Raw genomic sequence first — 20,523 nt, 5'->3', positions numbered from 1 at the left:
ACATCTTTCTTGACCGAAGCATAATATTGTGACATTGTCCTAAAATTTTAACCTTCAACACTAGGGGGCCGGCTGGCTGACAAGCAACTTTTTTTTTAAAAAAAAAAAAGGCAGAAAGACACTTTGACATGTGAAACGCTGAACTGCCTTAAGGGAGAGCTTTGTCCCGGCAGCAGGAGGCTCCTCAGAAGCGGAGGCGAAATATTCTTCAACCTTTAGGGTAATGGCGGAGGCACCCCGGCCCCTCAGGAGCCTCCGGCTCGGCAATGCCGGAACCCCCACGCGTGGGGGCGGGCGGGGCGCGGGGCGAAGCGCCCGGAAACACTTCCCCGGCCCGCAGCTCTCCGGGGTCAGAGCAGGCGGTTCCGCCGGGGATCCCCCTCCTGCCGCCGGCGGCCCCGGGCATGGGGCTGGGGCTGGGGCCGGCGCTGCTGGCCTGCTGCTGCCTGCTGGGCAGCGCTCGGCGGGGTGAGGTGCTGCTTTCTCCCGGTCCCTCTGCCTTGGCTTGTTGCGGGGAGGCCTTAAAAATCACTCGGTTTTTCCCTGAGCGCGTTCCCTTTCTTCTAACTGCAGCAAACCCTTAATTTAAAGGAGCTGCCTTGCTGATTTCACCTGACTGGAGGCCCTTCCTTCCCCAAGAGAGACACTGAAAATGGGACTTTTAAAAATATTTAAAGCTTGGTATCAGAAAAATGCAGACCTGTACAAGTGCTAATCGTAATCACTTACTATATCGCACCCTACCTCCGGTACATAAAATGACTTTCTGGCAAATAATGCACACAGGCCTGTGCGGTTGTGTTTTAAAATGAAAGTTCTCAGACTGAATTTCTTCACTTTTAGCGTTTGGAAAGGATGAAAGCATGGTGCAGCTGGCTGGTGGGACGTTTCGGATGGGGTTCAGTTCCCCGGAGAAGAGGAATGAAGAGGGGCCCGTCAGGGAGGTGACGGTGAAGCCCTTTGCTGTCGACAAATACCCCGTCACGAACAGGGAGTTCCGGTAAGAGCGAAGGTTTGGGCCCCTTGACTCGTGGGGTCTCGGTAGCTTGGGCAGGCGCAGGGAGGATGGGGTGTTGGTATTTGGGGCTGGTTCTGAGTTTGAAAGCCAATGCTTGGGTGTGCCCAGCACCTTCATTAGAAAAAAATGTGTCTGTCAGTAATAAACCAGCACTACGGGTGCAAGTTGAAGCATTTTACCAGTGTAGCTTGCAGACGTGCTTCCTCCTCTTCTTCCTCCCTCCTCCTCTTCTCTTCTTTCTCCCTCCTCCCCTTTTCCTCTTTTCCATGCAAGCGAGCTTTTTTGCGTGTGTGGCTTTTTCTTACTAATAGGGCTGTACTACAGATTTCAGGTTCCTATAGGTTGGATTTCCATTTGTAAACACTGGGCCACTCCATGTATTTTGTAGAAGCCCTTGCACAGCGTGCTAATAAATGCACAAGGGGGGGGGGAATGGAAATGCCTTTATTTGCCTGATTGAGCCCTAGTAGGTTAAAAAGAGCCAACACTTCCACACACCAGTACAGCCGAGAAACACCCAGTAATGGGAATTTAGGCAATTGGAAAATGACTGGGACAGAAGCAGGATGAGATTATTCAGCAGTATGTGCCATTCTTTTGCATTTTGGGGACATTTAACTAACAGCAGCCATAGGTTTTAGTGGCTTTTAAGGGATTTTTGATCTGTGCAATATTTCATTTTATGGAAGACCAGAGTGCTGGGTGAGTTTACCTGCACAGGTGACAGAAAAACTATCAGATCTGTGTACAGATGCAAACAAGACTGTTTTATCTGTTAAATCTGTATCAAACCAACTGGAGCTGTGTCAGGGAGGAGCTGGGACTCTCTGCAGATGTAGGGTGTCTGTAGGTCGTGTACATTCTGCCTTGCTCTGAACTTGTTGCGTGTGCAGATTGCTGTATGTGGTGGTGGAACTCCTGAAGAACTCTTAACCAGACGCCTGAGCATGTTGTATTTATGCCAGGGAGTTTGTTAGAGAAAAGAAATACAAAACAGAAGCAGAAGCATTTGGCTGGAGCTTTGTCTTTGAGGATTTCGTATCTGAAGAGCTGAAAAAAAAAGTCACCCAAAAACTGGAGGTAAATCTAAATCCCATGGCGATGAGTTTCAGTGATGATGATGGAGATGGTATTTCTGATCACATCCCTGTCTGACCTCTGTTTTAAGTGGAAAAAAACAAACCCCAAAATAAACAAAACCAGGAGGGGAGATCCTTGCTGGTATTGCTTTTCCACTAAGTAGCAGTTACCTCTCAGCATAGAGCTTGGCTATACTCAGTGGGTTTTCTTTAGTCTTGGGTTGTTTTGCTTTTGAAACTAACAGCAGGGTTGAGCCTGGGTTGATTTACATCCTCTCCAAACACTGTCAGACTGGACTCATGGAATGCTCCAGTGAGCTGGGAGAGAACAAAGCGCATTTCAAAGTACTTTATTAATCAAACCTTAAAATAGAAAAACTGAACAGCATGGATCTCTTGATCTATTTTCACTTTTAAAAGCAGGTGTTTCCACTTGGAAAGCACTATCAAAATGCCTATGATAACCCAGCTCAAACCTCAGCATTTCACCATTTCCAGACTAATAAGTGCTCTTCTTTAGGCACACTGCTGTAGGATGGTGTCGGGTGGGTGTCGCCAGTTCAGCTTTAATCTGGTGTCGCTTCTTTTCCCAGTCTGCCCCTTGGTGGCTGCCCATCGAGAAGGCTTTTTGGCGACAGGTGAGTAAAAATAAGGTGTGGTGAGTCCTCTTGTGTGCTGGGAGCGTGCATGTGTTGGTGTGTGCTGAACCTTACTGACTGAAAATAGGGGGGAAAAAAAATAGCATTTCTGGTTGCTGCATGTTCCCTGCCTTGGCCTGTTCAGTCCTTTTTTCCCTTTTTAATTGAAAAGTTTATAAAGTCAATTAAAATCTGCTTGATGCAATTCCTCGCAGCCCTCAGGTCCTGGCTCCAGCATAAAGGACAGGCTGGATTACCCGGTGCTGCACGTGAGCTGGAATGATGCGCGGGCATTCTGTGCCTGGAAAGGGAAGAGGCTCCTGGCAGAGGAAGAGTGGGAATTTGCTGCCAGGGGAGGACTGGAGCGTATGTACCATGAGCTCTGACCTTTTGCCAAACCAAGGCACTGAGTAGTGTTAATTCTACCAGTTCTAAACCTCCATCCAGGGATGTTTTCAGAGGTTAATCTGGGGAGCTTGAACCACCTTTTTTTGACCTAAGAGTCAAATTAATAATAACAACATAGGAAGAAGTGGCTTATCTATGGTCTCAACGTATCTTCCTAAACAAAGCACTTCTGCTAGCTAAAAATACCATTTCTTGGGTTTGGGGCAATGAGTGACCCACCTGCCCCCACCCATTGATGGTGGCATAAAACAGTTGCTGGGATCACTGGGGGCACCGTGGGACTCCCTGGCACAAGTGATGGTTTGTAAATGGGAAGCTGTTGCTGATTTCTGTCTCTCCTTGCCTTCTTGGCAGTCTGCAGGGATTAAACTGACTAGTCCTGTTCATATAACACCTCTCGGTGTCCTGAGCTGAGCAGAAAAGCATGATCATAAAAGCTTGGTTAAAAATAGGCCAATGCAGAGGCTGGACTGACACAGGGGTGATAAGTGTCTCTTCCTCTTTGGCAGAAAGGGTGTATCCCTGGGGAAACAAGTTTCAGCCAAACCGTACAAATCTGTGGCAGGTAAGATCCTAAAAATCATCCCATCTACACTGAGCTCTTCTGAGGGTGGTGTTTGACTCAACTGCAGAGTGTGCGTGGTTGCCTGAGCAGGCTGTGTGGTCCTGGGAAGCAATGCAGATGTACCTGCAGGGTATGACATTCAGCTCCGGGTGGGTTATCCAAAATATCCTTAGAGGGAGCAGACTCAGCCCAGCTTCCCTGGGAAACTGGGATTTCAGTGCTTCCAAAAAGTCATACATAAGTTTGTCTGAAAAGGAGGTTGTCTTGGGAGAACTTTAGATGGTTGATCTCCTCTCGCAGCCAGAAATGCTGCGTAAAGTTAAATTTACAAGAGGGAGTTATTTCCATTATTCAAGTGTAACATGGTCCTGTGAAGAGCAGGACTTTGTGTTGTCTCCACGGTGGGTCTTTGCTCGGAGGGACCTTTCTTCCCACAGGGCGATTTCCCAAGGGTTGACACGGCTGAAGATGGTTATCACGGCGTCTCGCCGGTGGCAGCGTTCCCTCCTCAGAACAACTATGGTATGGAGTGAGCATCCCCACCCTGGTTTTGGGGATGGCATCTGCTTCCTAAATTAATGCTAATTATAAAATCCAGCAGTTGGGGCAGACTTTCAGATAGGATGTGGGATGACATCAGCATCTTGACAGAATAACTGGGCCCAGCAAAAAGCATTGATGGTTGTTACTGAAGTTGGCTGATGTGCACCTGGTGCTCTTCAATGCATCAAACCAGCCCCTGCTTTTAATTAGAAGTTAGTTATTTTGCACTTCAGTGTGATTTACCTGAAAATCCCAAGCACGTGGTTTTGGGATGGGAAACGATGGGAGGCTTTAAAGATCCAGTTGTAAACTGGGGCCAGTTTGAAATACAGTGAAGAGTTCCTGGTTCCCAGTCTCACAATTAAACCATGCTCTTGCAGTGATGCTTTGAATGTTTCACCCCCCCTCCCATACACCAAAGTGCTTCTGCAGTCCTTGCACACGTGCTCTCCTAATCCTGATGCAAAACCATGTGTGTGTCAGGGCTCTATGACCTGCTGGGGAACACCTGGGAGTGGACTGCGTCCGAGTACCTGACCCCAGGGCTGTCATCGAGGCAGCGTGCTCAGAACATGCAGGTCCTGAGAGGTGCCTCGTGGATAGACACTGCAGATGGGTCTGCAAACCATAAAGCTCGTGTTACTACCAGGTAGGTCTGGGCACTGTTTTGCAGTGATTTCTCCTAGCTTGGTTGCAGAAGGAGGGGGTTTTATTGTAAAAGACATTTGTTTCTTCCTACTCAGTTTTTCTGAGAAGCAGTTAGGAAAGCATATTGCAAATACTGGTAAAAATTTTACTGCTATAAATACATTCTTAATTGCTTTTCAAACCCTGTGTATTTTCCATCAAGTGTTTAGAATGAGATGCTTGTTGTGAAGTTACTCAGGGGCCATGGAAGATGTTTCTAGTCTGTTACAGAGGATCACATTAAATGATACAAGTGTTAACTAGGAAGGATCCCTAATTTTGGGTCTTTTTTTTTTGCCCCCCCCCCGCCCCATGAGAATGGGGAACACGCCAGACTCTGCCTCTGACAACCTCAGCTTCCGCTGCGCTGCCGACGTTCTGCCTGTCCTGGCCGAGAAGAGCCGGACCAAACCTGAGCTCTGAGGAGGTCACTTGGGAAGACCTGAAGGCGTTTTCTCCTGTGGAGATGAACAGTAACCCCCAGCAGTCACTTTCGTTAAACCCAGACAGTTTTAAAAATGAAAAATAAATACTTTCAGCTAAAACTCCTTTCTGTGCTGGGATGTCTGGGCACGAGCAGTGACTGGGAATGGCAGGCAGGGGGGTTTGTCTTTAATGTCCTTTTGGTGTGGTAGGTATTCCTGCCCTCCTTCTGGTGTCCATTTGAAATAGGCAGAGATGTGCATGGGTGTGGGACCAGGCCAGAGCTGCTCTGACCTCCAGCCCCTGCTGGATCGAGCAAACACTGGCAGCCCCCCCTGGTGACCACCACCATGGGGCTGCCATGAGGGGCAGCTGCTGGGGTCGAGCAATGGGGCACGTTCCTGGAAAGGGGACTTGTATGTCTGTCCCCATCTCCTTGAGAAGTCCCAGCTTTGTACCATCTGCTGAGCCTTCTCTGAAGTAAAACAAGGCACCTTTATTGACCCTTGAGCACTGGCAAAATGATGAGTGTGCTCAATTCTAAGTGCATAGATAACACGACCCAGTAACCCACCTCTCCCAGGTTATAACCAGCATAAAGGCTACAAACCAGCTGTGCACAACCTCTGCCACCAAAGTGGTGGATGGGACCAGCAGCTCTGAGCACATGGGTGGGTGACATCACCCCCTCTGGGCACTGCTCACCCTCCTCCACCCACAGCTCCCCCAAAAGGGTCCCACTCCGGGGCCGGGTGAGCCGTCCAGACGCAGCTTCTCCAAACCCATCCCTTACAGCAGGACACACCCTAGGGGAAAATCACAGCCATCTGATGGATCTGCATTTGCACCTGACCTGAGGCCACCCGTATCTCCGAGAAAAAGCAAAAAAAAATATCACCAGTTGGTTTTCAAAGATTTTACTTGCCTTAATTCTGAGCAAGCTCATCGTTTTACGCAGCGGCAATCAAAACAGCCCTTCCTCAGCTGCCAGGGTCAGCAAAATGGCCTTGCAGGTGTTCTCGAAGAGGGCAGCTCTGTTCTGTGCCTCCCCCTTCTTCACCCAGTGCCGGTAGGTCCTGAAGGCGCAGGCGTCGATCAGCTTGCGGATGGGCTTCAGGGCATATGGGTCCCGCACCACCAGCTCCCTGGTGACTGACTTGACCAGCCGGTACTGGTAGTAAATACGGACCGAGGCCAGGACGGTCAGGCAGATCACCTGCAGCATGGGGGAAACAGGTTGGAATTAATTCATGGCCAGTCCTACAAAGGACTGGATCGGCCCCAGTGCATCCCACGTGGCTGCGGTGTGGAGGAGTCTGGAGAGAGCCCAACTCTTGGCACAGGTATTGAGTCCCATGTAGGCAGTATGGGCTTTTTCCAAGTGCCCTTAACATCAAAACTGCAGGTCAAGCCTAAAATGTGTCACCTAATACCGCTTCGGGTACTCTGAGCTGCCCTAATGCCTTATAAGGAAGGGAAAGGATTGCTGTGTTTTATCAACTTCCGCATCATTTGATGCGCCCACATGGTGTCAGGCTCATTGACTTCCCCTTAAAGGTGATTATTATTTTTTAATGATTTGCAGGGAAGGCAGGCTTTTCTTATTGATCATCTTCTGTGGAAAAGCCCTTAGGAAGTACCAGAAAGTAAGCAAAATAGTGCTTAGAGAAGGGTCTCCACACAGGCTGCCACATCCTGCCGAAGCCCACGTCCACCAGCCTTCCTGAACTCCCAGTTTCTCCTGGCTCAGCTGGGCAGCCCAGCCCACTGCTCCTGCAGCTCCCGGCCTCCAGGTTGGGGCACTGAGTCACCCCCATACCCAACCTCACCTTGAATTTCCGGAAGGGGCTGAAGTGCCGGACCTCCTCTACGTCGTACTGCTGGAAGAAGGGGTGGGCCAGCGCCTCGCCGGCCGTGTACCGCTGCTGCGGGTCCACCACCAGGAACCGGGAGATCTGCAGGAGGGCACATGATCAACCTGGGGTGTCCTTGATGTCTGCAAACCCCCCGCCTCACCCCAGCTTTTCCCATCCTCAAGCACCTACCAGGTCCTTGACGGTGTCAGAGCAGTCATCCCACTCCGGGGAGCTGAACTGGTAGTCCCCGTTCATGATCATCCGCAGCATCAGCATCTGCTTGCGGTGCCAGAAGGGAGGCGAGCCGGCCAGCAAGGTGTACATGATCACCCCGGTGCTCCACCTGCGGGCAGCCCAGCCAGACCCTCCAGCCCCAGGCAGCACCCCGGGGGCACCCAGCCGGACCCACGCCCCAGGGATGGCTCAGTGCCTCCCCGCAGCCAGGACATGCTGGGCTACATGTGGCTTTGCCTCCTTGGAAAACCAGGAGGAATCTGCCTTGCACGGTGTCTGATGAGGAGAGACTGAGCTCGCTGCTGGGGCTTGTTAGCCCTGATGGATAATGAAGAGCAGAGGCTGCCCTGCTGCTGCTGGGGAAGGGTTTGGGGTTTTTGGGTTGAGCTGATGTGGAGCTGCTCTCCTGGATGCTGCAGGAGGAAGCTGTGAGTTGGAGATATTTGTCTTTCTTGGTTTTTCTTAGGTTTCTTTAGGGGAGGGAGATGGTGGTGCCAGCGAGGCTGGATGCTATGGGGCTGTCTCGGCTAAGGCTGCAGCCTTAGCAAAGCGTCCTGGTGTAGGAGTTAGCAGAGGTGTATTTAAACTGAAAAGGTGCTGAAATGCCCTGGTGTGTTTCAAGTTGTTAGTCACAGCTCTGACTGCTGCAGACCTGAGCCTGAAGTCACCAGAGATGGTGGCAAAGTCCCTGCAGGGCTCTGATGGGCTTTCCTGAGCTGGCTACTCTCTCAGGGGCTGCCTTGGGATCATGTCTGGCTACAGGGTGTGTTTAAAAAGCCCTGTGTCCTGGAGCCCAGCCTGAGCTGATTTTTGTGAACAGAAAGTGTTGAAGTGTTGCTTTCCCTCCTCCCTGACAGGGCAAAGAAGGGAAATGGGCTCATCCTCAGGCTGCTTCTCCCCCAGCTCTGTGCCAGAGCCTCCTGGTCACCCAGCTGGCCCCTTGCAGCCCCAGAGCTTGTCTTTCAGTGCACCATTTAATTCCTTCTAAACACTCAAAATGAGTCCCTATCTGCACAACTCACACTGTGCCTCAAACCACACATGTTCTGGGAGCAGCCCGAGGGGCGAGGTGGGAAGGTGGGTGTCTCACTCACATATCAACCTCCTTCCCGTAGCCTTGGTGCTCGTCATCCATGGAGCACTGCAGGATCTCGGGGGCCAGGTAGCCAGGTGTGCCGCAGATCTCTGTGAAGACAGGGCAGAGCATCCCCTGAGCCACCCTGGAGGGTTTGTGCCATCCCCACCCACCCCTGAGCAGTCCGTGAAGGGGGCCTGGATCCCAGGTGGGATTTTTGAAGTGATGGTGCTCACCGGGAGGAACTGCAACTCGTGCATCTTATGTGAATTCTTGGTGAATTATAGTGGCTAAAAAGTGAGTGGAGAGAGCAATGGGGATGCCCATTGTTGGATATGTGGCTCTGTGCAAGGTAGGAGTTAGGGTAAAACCTTAATGCTGGGCAGTAAATGGATAGGGTAATAAGGATCAACTGGAAGAAAAAAGAAGTGGGAAGAATAGAATGGTTTTCCTAAGGGACACCAACTTCTTCATGGCAAGGAGTGTGGTGTGGAGGCTGTGCACAGGCAGAGCTGGGCTCACGTGCAGGCAGGAGGACACCCCAAGCTCACAGGCACCAGTCTGCACCCACAGCAGCAACACTGGCCCCAAGGAGCCAGCGGGGCTGGAGACACTCCACTGACTTGCTGTGGACACTGCAGCAACAGGGTGGCCATGGGCCAGCCCAGCATCACCTCCACCTCAGCATCTTCCTACCTTTGAGCTTCTCATTCTCGTGCAGCTGGCAGGAGAAGCCGAAGTCTGTCAGCTTAATGTTCATGTTGTCATCCAGGAGGATGTTCTCTGGCTTCAGGTCCCGGTGGACGATGTTGATGGAGTGGAGGTACTGGATCACTTCCAGCAGCGCGCGCATGATCTTCCTGGGGATGGGTGACAGCACCTCTCCTAGCCCAAACACCCACCAGCACCGTGCTCCCAGGGATGGGGACAAGGACGGGGACCATGCAGCTCAACCCCTACATCTGAGCACAGGGGCACAGCCCAGAGTGCTGTTTTGCCCACGGGTGCCATGTCATTGTCCTCTGAACCCATGCTCTGCTTTTGCAGCATGATTTTCAGCCATCTGCAGCTGGTCTTACCTGGTTTCCTTCTCGCTCAAGGTGACTTTCTCAGTGAGGTAGTCGAAGAGCTCCCCTCTCTTCATCCTGCACGTGGGACAGAAAACAGAGGCAGGCAGTGGCTGAGCTGCAATGGCAAACCAGCCCCGAGCCCCTGGGGTGGATTGTTTGCGGGTTGCTGCCACTTCACAGCCCAGGGCAGCCACTGCACAAAATGACAGCTTGTTAATAAAAAGGTAAAAATGCCTCTGTCTTGCTGCAAAACATCAGACAGAAGGAGGAAAATCTATCCCTGGAGAGGGCAGGTTTTGGATGGGACAGGGGCAGGGCTCTCCCGATGCCATCCCCTCTCCGCTGACATCCATCGTGCTGCCTGGGCATCAGGAGTTGCGGCGTCACGCGCACCCTGGTCCCCCCGGGCATATAAATAACCCACAGGGATGCCTGACAGCTCCCACCAAAGGTTACAGGGAAACCTGAGCAGTGCCGAGCCGCTGACAGGGAGGAAACACTGGGGGTGGTGAGGCCGCAATGAGCTCACTCACAGCGATCAAGGCTCGTTTCTACCTTAAGCAAGAGCTGGTTGTGCCCCCACTTTGCCCTGTTTGGATCATAAAAAGCTGGGGCAAGTGTTGGCTAGCGGCCACCTGCAGAGTGGGAATGGGCTTGGGGAGATGGTGATGGGCAAGCTGGTACTTACAGGTCAAACACCAGGAAGAAGAAGGTGCTGGATTCATAGCTGTCCTTCAGCTGGACTGTAATGAAACACAGGGGCGGTGAGCACAGCGTATAGCATGTTCCTGTCCATTAATTAAATGGACAGGAACTAAAAATTGCTTATCTAATTGCTAACTGAAATAATGAATTGATCTTCACTAGTGTTTTGGTTGGGAGACAACCTGGGCAGCATGGGCACTGCTGGTAGGAGTGCCAACGTAGAGAAAATGATGCAGGTGCCCTGCGTTGCGTTTTCACCGCAAAAACCCCTCCCAGGGACACCCTGAAGAATAAATGGGGCACAAAACCCCCTTGCCCTGATGCTCAGAGCCTGACTTACTGATGTTGGGGTGGCCTGAGACTTTCCGGAGAATGTCGATCTCTTTAGTGGTGGCTTCTCGCAGTTCCTGCACCTCCTTGGGGGATATGTTACCTGCCGTGATGTCGATGATCTTCACTGCATACTCCTGCTGGGTGGTTTTGTGAATGCACCGACGGACGACGCTGCTCACCCCCCTGCCCGGGACAACACAGACAAGATGGGGGTTTCCATTACTCCCCATCCAGCCTGACTTTGCAGCCGTGCCATCGACACCTGGGCTGGTTGGTATTTTCACACATGAGTGGGTCTCACGCTGTGACCCTGTCTTGGTGGGACAGATTTTGAGCTGATGGAAAGTGCTGCTTCATGCTATTTTTAACCCCATGCTGTTACGGGACCTGTTCATATCAGATTCCCAGAGGACACTGTTGCTATCGAGTACTGGAGTCCATGAAACCACAGTTTGCCAAAACCAAGCTTTACCTGCCCAAAACCTCCTTCGGCTCATATTTTTCGTAAAACTCCTTGGATGAGTTCCAGTCTGGTAGGTCTTCTTCCTTGGTCATCTCCGGCTCTTGTCTGGCTGCACTTTAGGCTCGTCTGGTGGCAGAAAGGGGCTGCGAGGACAAAAGAGCAAGGATGGGTGCTCACTGCACCCAGGACAGGAGCAGGGACCTGCCCCGTCCCCAATTGCCCCCACAGGGGAAATCATTGAGCTGGAGGAGAAGGGAGAAGGAAGAGGAGGATGATCCTGGACCACGGACCAAAGACGGTATTTCACTGGTTGAAAAAGCAAAGCTTTGCACTCAGGACACAGTGGAGATCCCACTGAGAACAGGAGAAATCCCTCTGGATCCCCCGTAGCCTGGCTGGGGCCCAGGGTTTGGGAAGTGCTGCAGCACCTCAAAACTTCGTCCCTTCCTGCAGAGCACCTGCACCCAGCTCGCAGGGCATCATCCTCCTGCTCCTACCACATGCTAAGGCTACACCATGCTTCTCCCAGTTCCTCCCACTGGGGAAAGCAATTTAACTCATTTTTTGAGTCTCCCGCCGAGGCTGTGCAGGGAGAGCACAGGGAGAGCACTGGCAGGGGAAGCACCTTAAGCTCACCCGGGGGACAAAAGCGTGCAGTAGCAAGGTGGTGCTGGCACAGCAGGTACAAAGATCCTCAGCACCACCAGCAGCCTCCAGAAATGTCACCCCACGCTGACACCCAAAGACCCCTGCAAAGCCCTGAAATCTGTCTTGCCTTTTTTTTTTTTTTTTTAATTTTCCTTCTTTTTTTTCCTTATTATTTTTAAGATGACAAAGTTGTCCGGAACGGTTTGGCTGAGAACAAGGAGAGAAAAAAAATTATGTTTAAAGTGAATGGAAAAGCAGTAAGAAGGGAAATTGGGTGGGAAGGGTCGGTGAAGTGGCGTGGGGGGGCTCAGTGGGTCAGGGTGCAGGCCTGGAACAGGGTATCTGGGGACAGCCAGCCCTGTGTGGGGTCAGCCAGGGCCACGCCAGCCTGAGGACAGAGGGTGAACGAGCTTCCTCGGCCACACACACGCATGTGTCAACAGCCTCCAAAACTCCAGAAAGGCTTTTGTACCATTTCTTTTTTCCTTTTTTTGGGTGTTTTGGTTTTGGGGTGTCTTTTTGGTATGTGCTGCCATTGCTGGAGGAGGAGCAGTATGACAATATTGTGATAGAGAGGGGAAAAATAATCAGTAGTCCTGATCTCTAATTTTCACCAGCGTTTCCCTTTAAGCCCTGGGAACTGGATGTCCTCAGCTTGTTCCTGCACCTGGCATTGCTGAAACCCCAATTGTTTGGGTCCAGCTGGTCCACAAAAGTACACAGAGACCAAACAGTTAGTGTGGAAAGCAGCTTTTAGAAGCTTGGGCAACAGAACTGTCACTTTGGGACAACAGTTTCTTGCTGGGGGAGGGATAGTAGGTGGGCAGGAGAGCCCCAATACTGGGGGTTTTCCTTTGCCCTTCTCTCTGAGGTGGCAATAACTCTACCAGGATGCTCCCAGTCAGGTTTGCACCTTTAAGTACATTTAAATCTTATTATCAAAGTGTATCTGTCCTGACCTGGTTATAAGGACTGATGCTGTGTTTTAGCTGTCTGTCTCTTCTTGCTGCTGAGAGGGATGTCTAATGAGGGCTGGAGCATTTCTAAACAGCTGTAAGTTTGGTTTAATTTATAAAAATTTTAGCCATTGGAAATATCATGAGCGATGCCAAACCAACTCAGGGCTGAAAGTAGAAATGAGAGGCAGAACAGGGAGCAGCGAAAAGAAACTATCTCCAAGGAGGTGGAGAACCAACAACTCTGATTTTTTTGAAGCTGAAATCAAAGTCCTGGGGGTTGGTGGTGTAGGGAAGGGCTGGGGAGCATCTGCAGAGCACTGCCAGGAGAAGCCCGGGGTCTGTGAGCTGCCTCCTGGGGGGAAGAGCCCAGGAGTTTGTTTAAAACATCCTGATTTTATGTAAGTAGCTGGTACAGAGCACGAACAGGATAAAGCGGTTTTATTATCAGAGCTGTACGAGCTCCATAGGAGGGCGGGGGGGGGGGCGGGGAAAGGGGGTCAGGGGAGTTGGGGGGGGGGGAAGCTTCTGTCTTGAGTCAGAGATGGAGGAAAGCAAACGGAGCCGGCGCTGGACATTGCGTGTGCCCGGCCCGCTGCTGTGCAACAGGGGTTTAAAGGTTTGCCTTGCTAAATACTCAATAACATGCAAATATTCATGGAGATAAAACTGGAAAGCCCAAGCTAAAGTCAGTTTTTAGGCCCCCCCTCCCCCGCCGCCCTCCCCAAACCCCCGCCTGGTGCCGGCCCCCAGCCCCGCAGCAGCACCCCCGGCAAGACACCCCCCCTCGGGAGGGTGTCCCCGCACCGAAACCTCCCGCTTGGGCGAGCAAAACCGAGGAAGGAGCCACCGCAGCGCCCGGGGAAGCAGCCCCGGCGTGCTCCGCGAATAAGAAATAAACAAAACAAAACAAAAAATCACGCTTAAAATACCCCTGAAAGCAAGCTTTGCGGCGTCGCTACAAACCCCCGCCGGCTCCCAAATCCTTAAAGCACGGTCTCCTGCAGGCGGTTTCTTCCCCAGGCGGGTTCCGGCAGGGCCGGGCTTGCCGCCGGCCTCACCTCGCCGCAGGCACCGCGAATCCGCGGCGGGGCCCGGGGCGGGCTGGGCCGGGCCCTGGGCGCGGGGGAGCGGCCGCTCGCTGAGGGCTGCCCGGCCCCGCCGCTCCCGAGCCGAAAATAAACCGCCGAGACACTTGGCAGGCGGGCATGGAGGGCCGCGGCTGGAAGGGAGCGGTAACCCGGCTGTGGGTGATGGGGGGAGCCCCAGACACCCCACCCCCTCGCCCCCCCTCGGGGGAAGGCGGCTGCCGGGCTGGCCGCGGTGGGGAGCGGAAGAGCCGCGCAGCGGCGCGGAGGAGCGGGGCCCCCCCACATCCCCCTGCTCTGCGCGGGGCTGGCTCGGCTCGATCCGGGGCCGAAGCGGCGGTGCTGCCTGTGGAGGGGCGGCGGGGCGGCCCTGGCCTCGCCCAGACCCGCGCTGGGCCGCGTTCTTCCTCCTCCCCCTCCTCCTCCTCCCGGCTTTCCTGCGTGGGTCGTTGCTTTGCAACCACTGCGAGTTGCAAATTGTTTTACCGGCGGCGTTGTGCTTCCCCCAAAGCCTCGGTGCCTCTCCCTGCCCGCTCCCGACGAGCGTTTATGGGGATGTCGGCTGCAAACTCTGCAGCAGCCCAGTACGGGTGTTTCTGGCCCAAACTGGTTTTATTTTTTATTTTTTCTCCAGGACGGTGAAACCCCTTCAACCTTGATTAGCAGAAGCAAAGCTTCTCGTGTCACCAGGAAAGGCAGTTGTTACCTCATCCCCCATGCCTGGGGCAGCCCTTCCCCGTTTTCAATACTGATTTTATCTTTTCACTTCCAGGAACTGTGGATCAGAGATGAAGGCTATCGGGGACAGGCAGAATACCCAGCAGCACGAAAGCAGTTCAGGAAAAACAGGTCATGCTATGAAAGTATTTTTAACAGGAATTGCACGTTTGGGTGTGAGGTTATTCCCCAGCACCCCCCCACCCGTGAACATGCCTCCCCGGTACCCCCAAGCACTTGGCAGCACAGGTTTACAAGGCAGGAGGCTGCTCACTCTGCAGGGCATGAGCTGGCTGCTCCCTCTGATGGAAAATGGGAAGGTTTGCACTTGGCATCAGTAAATTTTAAATGTCAGGGTTTTTTAATTTAATTCGCGTGGCAGCAGCAGCTTTGTCACTTGCCTAATGCAGGTGCGAGGAGGAAAAGGCCTCACCACCCGTGGGCAGCTGGGCTACCTCCTTGTGTTTCAGTCCACAACTTCTATCACAAGATGGAGGAAGAAAAAAACCCTGGTCTTGGCTTGTGTTAGCAGGAACTGCAAGTCTTAAAGATTGTATTATCTCTGCTTGATGGTGCATAGGTTTGTTCAGGTAATGGCAGATTCTCTGAGCAGAGGGAAGGAATTTCTCAGAATCTCTTGAATCCAAATATAGAGTTTGTTTATAAAGTACGACAGGATGCCCTTGGGGAACCGAGCCCTGCTGCACACAGAATGGCATGGAGCCAGGTACAGCCTTCGCTGGCGTACTCGAGCCGGCAGAAGTTGCCTGTGGGGTTCAAACGCTGAAGCAGGAGCTAGCTGGTGAGCAGAGGTAACCACTGAGCTACGAGCGGTTCTCAACTCCTGCCAAACTCCTGTCGCTCCAGCCCTTTGGGCACCAGCCTGCCAAAAGCAGCTCCCGCATGCTCGCCCTTCAGACTCAACTCCAAAGCCCACTAAAGCAAGGTACTTCTAGAGAGTTTATTTATACACTATTATCACTTACATTCAACACAACAATCAGCAAACCAGTCAACACAAATTAGGTCATTCTCCTTTATTGGTCATTCTTTCATTTTGTGCTAAGTTAATTTGCTGCTGTAAGTTGTATCACATCTGTAGCGGCAATGGCAGGAATCAAGCCACAAGGACAACAGTGTGAATATATGAACTAACAAGATACCAGACAGATTTAGACTTTATTACTGAAGCTTTTTTTCATTCATCGGTCAGTTCTTGTAAGATGGTCTTCAGCAATCTTGCTCTGTGCAGGCTTAGGCTAAACCTGTGAGGTAAGAAGTTATCACAGTTAATTGCACTAAGGTCTGGATCCCTCAATGGCAGGTGCTATTCCACCCCTCAGCTGGGGTGTGCTGAGCTGCAGCAGTCCACCCCAACACCAGCGTTCTGTAGTCCTTTCTCCCAGGGCAGGAGCCAAAGAAGCGCCATGCTGATGCTCCAAGAACACTGCCACCCCTCTCCTACTTGGCTTCGGTCCATGCACCAGCACAAAAGCTGCAGCCAATTCATCCTCTCTCCACCCCCCCTCACCTCCAGCTACAGTACAGGGCCAAAACAGGAAGCCCAACAAAACAGCAACTTGTTTTAACTGACTTCAGTATATGTGCTCTGTATCAATCCCCGGTTCTTTACTGGGTGGTTTGAAAAAAAAGCAGGAAATTCCCATGATAATTTTACCACTTAGCTCATTTAGTAGTTCCCACTTACCATTAGCAAACCTGCACTGCTTCAGTACCTCACTGAAGCCCTCGCACAGCTTGAGGTCAGTCTGGTTCTGTGCACACTCCAGGAATTGCTTCATTTCATACTGGCAAGGAGCAAACTGCTGCTGCTGCTGGTAGGCAGGCTGAGCTGCCTGGGGCTCCTGAAACGGCAGACACCTCCCTAAGTTCCTTTTCCACAGCTCCAGCCTACGAAGCCACACCACCCCAGTACTGCTCGCTGTGTATTTCCTCCCTGTGTTTTAGTCAAAATGTTGAGTTACTTTTTAAATGGAAAACAAATAATGGCGTGAAGTACAAAATACGTTTCCAGCAGTGGCACAACACATTTTGAACAGTTTTGTAAGTTACAAACACTTGTGTAACTCTGGCAAGGTAAAAGCATTATTTTAATGTTTGAGCAGAAAGATCTTGCAATAGACCTTACCATCATCAGACCTGGAACAGAGAAGTCCTGTCTGAATCAGAGGGGTACTACAGCAGGAAACAACACCCTACCACACACACGTGTTATTCATGCATCTCTCTGAACTACTTTTAAGATCCTCATGGAGATTGTAGTAGTTACCTTAGAGACTGAGTTGCTAAGTTACCCCAGCTTTCCCAGCCATGATCTCTGTGGTCTCTACATCTACAGCCATTACCTCAGCCTAAATATAAATGATGTCCTAAGTTAATTACACCTCATTAATTGGCATCCAGTCGTGCTTTCTCTTACCTGATAAGTAATATCAGGCCTTGCGGCTTCAGAGCTGCTTCCTCCACCAAACCCTCCTGTAAGCGCATGACCTATGGTATGGCCTACAGCAGAGCCGACAGCAACTCCAGCGGCAGTTGTAGCCATCTGTGCCATCAGACCAGGCTGCTTCGGTGCAGGAGCAGCCACCGCAGAAGCTGGTGCTGCTGCTGGGACAGGTGCCCGAGCAGCAGGTGCCGGTGATGCAGCTCTCATTTGTGGTGCCCGACTGCAAGGACATAAAGAGAAACCTCTCATCAGCACTCTAAACTCACACTGGGCCGAGGCCATCTGGTTGTAGGGGATGAGCATTTACAGTTCCTCCTTGTTACATCCTGCACGTCGATGGCGAAGACTCAATGGTAAACTCAATAGTCTGGCGAGTGATTTCTGCACAACAGGGCCAGGTTTACGGGCTGATTTTTGGCTGGTTTAAAGATTGGCAGCACTCTCACCCCCCAAAGAACTGCGCCGTTTCGCGGGAAATGAGGTCTAACTTAAAAGGGGTTGATTACATAGGGCACTCGGTGGCCGGGCCCCGCCACGCGCCTAACCCCGCTCCGCTAACCGAGCTCAAAGCAGCCGAGCTTTGAGCCGGGCACCCCTCCGCCCGCCATGTCCGTTACCCCCACCCCGGCGCGTCACCCAACCTCGGAATGGCGGACAGGCCGCTGCCGCCTGCGGCCTACACGGGGGTGGGGAAGAAAGGGCCCAGCGGCCCTCACCTGGCGGGGGGCGCCACGCGGGACGTGCGGCTCCGGCCACCCCTCGGCATCGCGGCGAGCGGGCGCTGCTGAGGTGAGGAAGAAGAAGAGGAAGAGGAGGAGGAGGGTGACGGCCCGGCCTGGCCCGTCCGCCGCCGCCTCTGAAGGTCACCCGACAGCCGCCGCGCGCGCCGCGTCACTGCCGTCACGCCGCGCTGGGGGGCGGGGCTTGGGGCGGACACGCCCCCTGCCCCGCCCGCCTCCCGCCGCTGACCCGGAGCGGGAAACGGCCCCGCGCGGGCGCCATGGCGGCGGGTCCCTGCGGGGAGAACGGGCCCTCCGCCGCGCCGAAACGCTTCCCGCCCGGAGGAGCGCAGAGGCGGCGTGCGAGGCACCCTGAGGCAGCCTCCAAAGCGCCCTGCAGCTTTCCGCAGAATTGCTGGATTTCACCCAGAAGGCTGGAGCGCACCGCCATCACCCCAGAAAGGAGCCAAGGCTCCTCCTGCCCCCTCAGCCCCACGCACAAGGTCATCTGCACGGGCTGGCGTGTGCACATCGGGTTTGTGTTTTGAGACGCTGTATTTTGAGGAATGGCTTTTAAATTTAATTTATTAGTGTATTAATTACGTTGCTATCTTTATACGCAGCAGCTGTAACACAGGATGTATATTAACACTACCACGGTCACTGGTCGCTCCAGCAAGGCTTGACCCTGTCTCAGCTGTCCCCGGAATTCTGCACCCCTGAATCAGGGTTTGGAAGGTGGCTGGTTTTTGGGGAAAAAAAAAAAAAAAGACTGGGAAGTGTGGAGACAGTTGGTGAAAGGCAGTTTGAAAACATGTATCGCATAGCCTAGGGAGGGGAACACAATAAAAACAGCAAATGAAAGAGAATAAATGAAAGTCAGGTCTTCTACTGTGTAGTTACGATAACTAGATCCAGAGCTGTATAATAAAGTGCACTCACTGCACTTTATAGAGGGAGTTCTTTAGGCAAAACAAATGATTTCTGGAACCTGCCATGAGTTATTAACCTTAGCAGAGTTTTACCAAAACATTAATCATTCAATAATGATAAGGCAAAGGATGCATGTTCTGTCATACGACTTGGAATATAATTAAAATATAGTCCCTAAAGTTTACTACGTAAGTCCAGATGTACCAGAGGTAAAAATGTTCTGCTAAAATCTGATCCCTGTTTACTCAGTTAATACAGCACATGAGTATTTAATTTTTTTCCTCGATCTAAAACCCCATTGAAAAGAATGAAAAGAGTCCAGATGACTAACATACATAGGATTAGACCTGATGAGTTAATAAACTCCCAAATTGGGCTCAACACAAAGTGAAATTTCGAACAACTCCATTTTCCATTATAAGCAAGAACCTGCCTTCTTATCCTTTAGAGTACATATACACACATTCATCCCCAAAATGTAATTGCTGCCCTGCAACATTATCATTTCATTGTAAAGCTGTTATTGTGACAAAAAATTGCTTGTTTAGAATTCTTCAGTTCTAAGAAGGTAACTGCATAAAACCAGGCATTTCAATATCTTGTATGTAAGGGGATGTAACTATTGTCTGATGAAGAAAGTGTGAATATTGTGAGTTTTTATAGAAATGGTAATCCAAAAGCACAACTTTAGTCAGAAAAGCCATTGCTGTTAATGTCAAAATTATTAGGAGATAAACTGTATATCATAATCAGAACAGCAGCATCCATGTAAGTTCAGACTGCTGGTGTTACTGTAGGAGTTTGTGTCTGCAGGCATCTTTGGTTTATTTTACTCTTGGCCTCTCTCCATTTTGGCTGCTTCCTCGGCAGCTCTGTGTTTGGGGTTTTGTCAAATGTCTGTAAAGCAATATGAGTTTTGCACTCCAGACAGACAGTAAGAAATTCACTTCAGATTTGGCACTTTCTCTCCTGTGATTGGCCCAGGATGCCCACAGATAGCTCCTGGAGTAAGAGAGGACTGCTCAGAGCCAGGCAGGGCAGGGCAGAGCTCAGCTCCGCTCCTCCACCCGCTGCTGCCAGCCTGGGTGATGCTTCCAGGGCCAAACATCCTATGGTGTCCATTTGGTTGACAAAAAAAAGCTTTGAGGAGACCTCATCTTACTTAAGGGCCAAGCTATAAACATATGAGATAGGGTAGTTTCTTTTCCTGCAGCTGTTATTAAAATCTGTTATTTTTTTCAGTTGCCCCTTCTATCTTGGGCATTTTCACTCCTTTCCCATTGTCCCTCTTCTCTTGTTCCCACTGATAGCAGAAGGCAGGAGATTTTTAATTTAGTTTATACGCTAGCTAGAGTTCAAAAACCTAATTTCTTAATGAATGGTTTTCTCAACTCTTTTTAATTAATGGTTTTCAATTTCCCTTTTTTTCTGGCAGAGGGATTTTTTCTGGTTGCTGAAGTCATTTTGCAACACATCTCTCTTTGAATTTGTTTTGTTTTGCAGAACAATGAAGGCACGGATGGCATAACTGGCGGTATGAATGCTGCCATTGTGCTTTGTCCTCCTGCCTTCCTTGGGAAAACTTGCAGAGCTTCATTTTGTACTGACTCACTCTTCCATCTGCTAATGCCCAGCAATAATATGCATGCAAGGAAGTGGGGAAGAGAAGAACAAAAAGTAGTCGGTGGCCATCCTCAAAATAAAGCACAATAAAGGTGGTTATGGTGGGTGTTTACAGTAAGCAAAGATTATTTTAGCTTCAGCTACTCGGTGACTTCTGTGTTGGTAGACATAGCTGGTTCCTTAAACCATAGCCAGACAGGTATCGATGCTAATTTTGATAGAAACCGGAGACATATGAAAGAAAGAAGATCCAGCCCTGATTGCCTTTGGTTGTG

General features: G+C 51.2%; 3 protein-coding genes across 6 annotated transcripts; 1 reads left to right on the top strand and 2 right to left on the bottom strand.

Moving 5' to 3' along the window:
* The first annotated feature begins 160 nt into the window (after positions 1–160).
* SUMF2 (sulfatase modifying factor 2) lies at positions 161–5,494 on the top strand. Of its 4 annotated transcripts, none has more exons than XM_074922792.1 (9): positions 161–220; positions 844–1,000; positions 1,984–2,098; positions 2,691–2,735; positions 2,951–3,101; positions 3,653–3,708; positions 4,146–4,230; positions 4,735–4,900; positions 5,256–5,494. In XM_074922792.1, exons 2-9 carry the CDS (start codon positions 864–866, stop codon positions 5,359–5,361), a joined length of 861 nt encoding a protein of 286 aa, XP_074778893.1. In that variant the 5' UTR covers positions 161–220; positions 844–863; the 3' UTR covers positions 5,362–5,494. The 4 variants fall into 4 exon arrangements, with proteins under 4 accessions (XP_074778893.1, XP_074778890.1, XP_074778891.1 ...); XM_074922789.1 differs by lacking the exon at positions 161–220 and adding an exon at positions 287–468; XM_074922790.1 differs by lacking the exon at positions 161–220 and adding an exon at positions 288–473.
* A 768-nt stretch (positions 5,495–6,262) lies between these two features.
* Positions 6,263–14,025, bottom strand: PHKG1 (phosphorylase kinase catalytic subunit gamma 1). Its single transcript, XM_074922788.1, has 10 exons — positions 13,634–14,025; positions 11,107–11,240; positions 10,642–10,817; positions 10,285–10,339; positions 9,606–9,671; positions 9,223–9,386; positions 8,546–8,636; positions 7,407–7,560; positions 7,191–7,316; positions 6,263–6,577 (listed from the first exon to the last, which is right to left on the bottom strand). The coding sequence occupies exons 2-10, from the start codon at positions 11,187–11,189 to the stop codon at positions 6,326–6,328; spliced, it is 1,167 nt and encodes a 388-aa protein (XP_074778889.1). The 5' UTR covers positions 11,190–11,240; positions 13,634–14,025; the 3' UTR covers positions 6,263–6,325.
* Positions 14,026–15,453: 1,428 nt separating this feature from the next.
* CHCHD2 (coiled-coil-helix-coiled-coil-helix domain containing 2) lies at positions 15,454–17,859 on the bottom strand. The gene is made up of 4 exons (XM_074922712.1): positions 17,690–17,859; positions 16,947–17,193; positions 16,215–16,371; positions 15,454–15,771 (listed from the first exon to the last, which is right to left on the bottom strand). Exons 1-4 carry the CDS (start codon positions 17,737–17,739, stop codon positions 15,761–15,763), a joined length of 465 nt encoding a protein of 154 aa, XP_074778813.1. The 5' UTR covers positions 17,740–17,859; the 3' UTR covers positions 15,454–15,760.
* Positions 17,860–20,523: the final 2,664 nt, after the last annotated feature.

This window comes from Athene noctua, chromosome 19, assembly GCF_965140245.1.
Source record: "Athene noctua chromosome 19, bAthNoc1.hap1.1, whole genome shotgun sequence".
NCBI lineage: Eukaryota > Metazoa > Chordata > Aves > Strigiformes > Strigidae > Athene > Athene noctua.
Note: the sequence above shows the minus strand (reverse complement) of the source record. Positions and strands in the feature narration are given on the sequence as shown.

What these genes read in the sequence shown, in the direction of transcription:
- SUMF2 (XM_074922789.1), top strand. Translation starts at nt 405, where the DNA reads ATGGGGCTGGGGCTGGGGCCGGCGCTGCTGGCCTGCTGCTGCCTGCTG. An exon ending in AAGTCACCCAAAAACTGGAG is followed by an intron (nt 2,099 to 2,690) that starts GTAAATCTAAAT and finishes TTCTTTTCCCAG; the next exon opens with TCTGCCCCTTGGTGGCTGCC. An exon ending in AAAGCTCGTGTTACTACCAG is followed by an intron (nt 4,901 to 5,255) that starts GTAGGTCTGGGC and finishes CCGCCCCATGAG; the next exon opens with AATGGGGAACACGCCAGACT.
- PHKG1 (XM_074922788.1), bottom strand. Translation starts at nt 11,189, where the DNA reads ATGACCAAGGAAGAAGACCTACCAGACTGGAACTCATCCAAGGAGTTT. An exon ending in CTCAGGCCACCCCAACATCA is followed by an intron (nt 10,340 to 10,641) that starts GTAAGTCAGGCT and finishes GTTTCATTACAG; the next exon opens with TCCAGCTGAAGGACAGCTAT. An exon ending in TTCTTCCTGGTGTTTGACCT is followed by an intron (nt 9,672 to 10,284) that starts GTAAGTACCAGC and finishes TCCCACGTGCAG; the next exon opens with GATGAAGAGAGGGGAGCTCT.
- CHCHD2 (XM_074922712.1), bottom strand. Translation starts at nt 17,739, where the DNA reads ATGCCGAGGGGTGGCCGGAGCCGCACGTCCCGCGTGGCGCCCCCCGCC. An exon ending in CGCGTGGCGCCCCCCGCCAG is followed by an intron (nt 17,194 to 17,689) that starts GTGAGGGCCGCT and finishes ATGTCCTTGCAG; the next exon opens with TCGGGCACCACAAATGAGAG. An exon ending in GGCCTGATATTACTTATCAG is followed by an intron (nt 16,372 to 16,946) that starts GTAAGAGAAAGC and finishes CTGCCGTTTCAG; the next exon opens with GAGCCCCAGGCAGCTCAGCC.